An 849-nucleotide genomic window follows, 5' to 3' on the forward strand; every position below is an offset into this window, starting at 1 on the left:
AGAATAGTACTACAAATAATGCTAAATGAAGTTCTTTAGGTTGAAGGAAAATGAGATTCAATGGAAATTTTGATCTACAATGAGGAATAAAGAGCAGCAGAAATGTTAAATATGTAGGTAAGCATAAAATATTATCTTTTATTTTCTCTTAATTATAAAAAGGAAAACTAAAGCAAAAAAATTCTATTGTGGAGTCTATAATGAATGTAGAAATAAAATATATGTCCACAACTACACAATTGAGAGACGTGAATGAATTTTTACTATTGTAAATGTATTATGTTTTATGTGAAGTTGTAAATATTAACGCTAATAGGCTATGATAAGTTAAATATGCATATGGTAACCCTTGAGCAACCCCTAAAATTAATACCAAAATTTATTGTTAAAAAGATAATAGAGGAAGAAACATGGTGATGCCGACGTTGACTGCGAAATTGTACTCCCTGCTGTTCCGCAGGACTTCCACCTTCGCCCTCACCATTGCTGTGGGCGTCCTGTTCTTCGAGCGAGTCTTCCATCAGGGCGTGGACGAGATCTACCAGCACATCAGCGAGAGGAAGCTGTGGAAACACATCAAGCAAAAGTATGAGAAAAAGTAGTTCCTTGGAGGCCCCCATCCAGGCCAGAAGGACCAGGTCCACTCGCCAGCTGTTTGCCCAGAGTTGGGGCCTCAGCTTGAAGACGATGCTCAAGTTACTTTTCATGTACCACTGTTCGCTGTTGGCAAGAAACAGCTTTACCTACAAAACAAACTCTTTACCTTCTGCCGTGTTTGAAGTATGTTTAGTCAGCATCATCAAGAAATGTGAATTGCCCTTGAAAAAAAAAGACAATAGAGGTATTGAA

At 37.7% G+C, this 849-nt stretch overlaps 1 protein-coding gene across 1 annotated transcript; it reads left to right on the forward strand.

Moving 5' to 3' along the window:
- Positions 1-410: 410 nt before the first annotated feature.
- On the forward strand, positions 411-638 carry LOC100445826 (cytochrome b-c1 complex subunit 9-like). Its single transcript, XM_054544218.1, has one exon. It carries the CDS (start codon positions 411-413, stop codon positions 600-602), a length of 192 nt encoding a protein of 63 aa, XP_054400193.1. The 3' UTR covers positions 603-638.
- Positions 639-849: the final 211 nt, after the last annotated feature.

This window comes from Pongo abelii, chromosome X (assembly GCF_028885655.2).
Source record: "Pongo abelii isolate AG06213 chromosome X, NHGRI_mPonAbe1-v2.0_pri, whole genome shotgun sequence".
In the NCBI taxonomy this organism is placed as follows: domain Eukaryota; kingdom Metazoa; phylum Chordata; class Mammalia; order Primates; family Hominidae; genus Pongo; species Pongo abelii.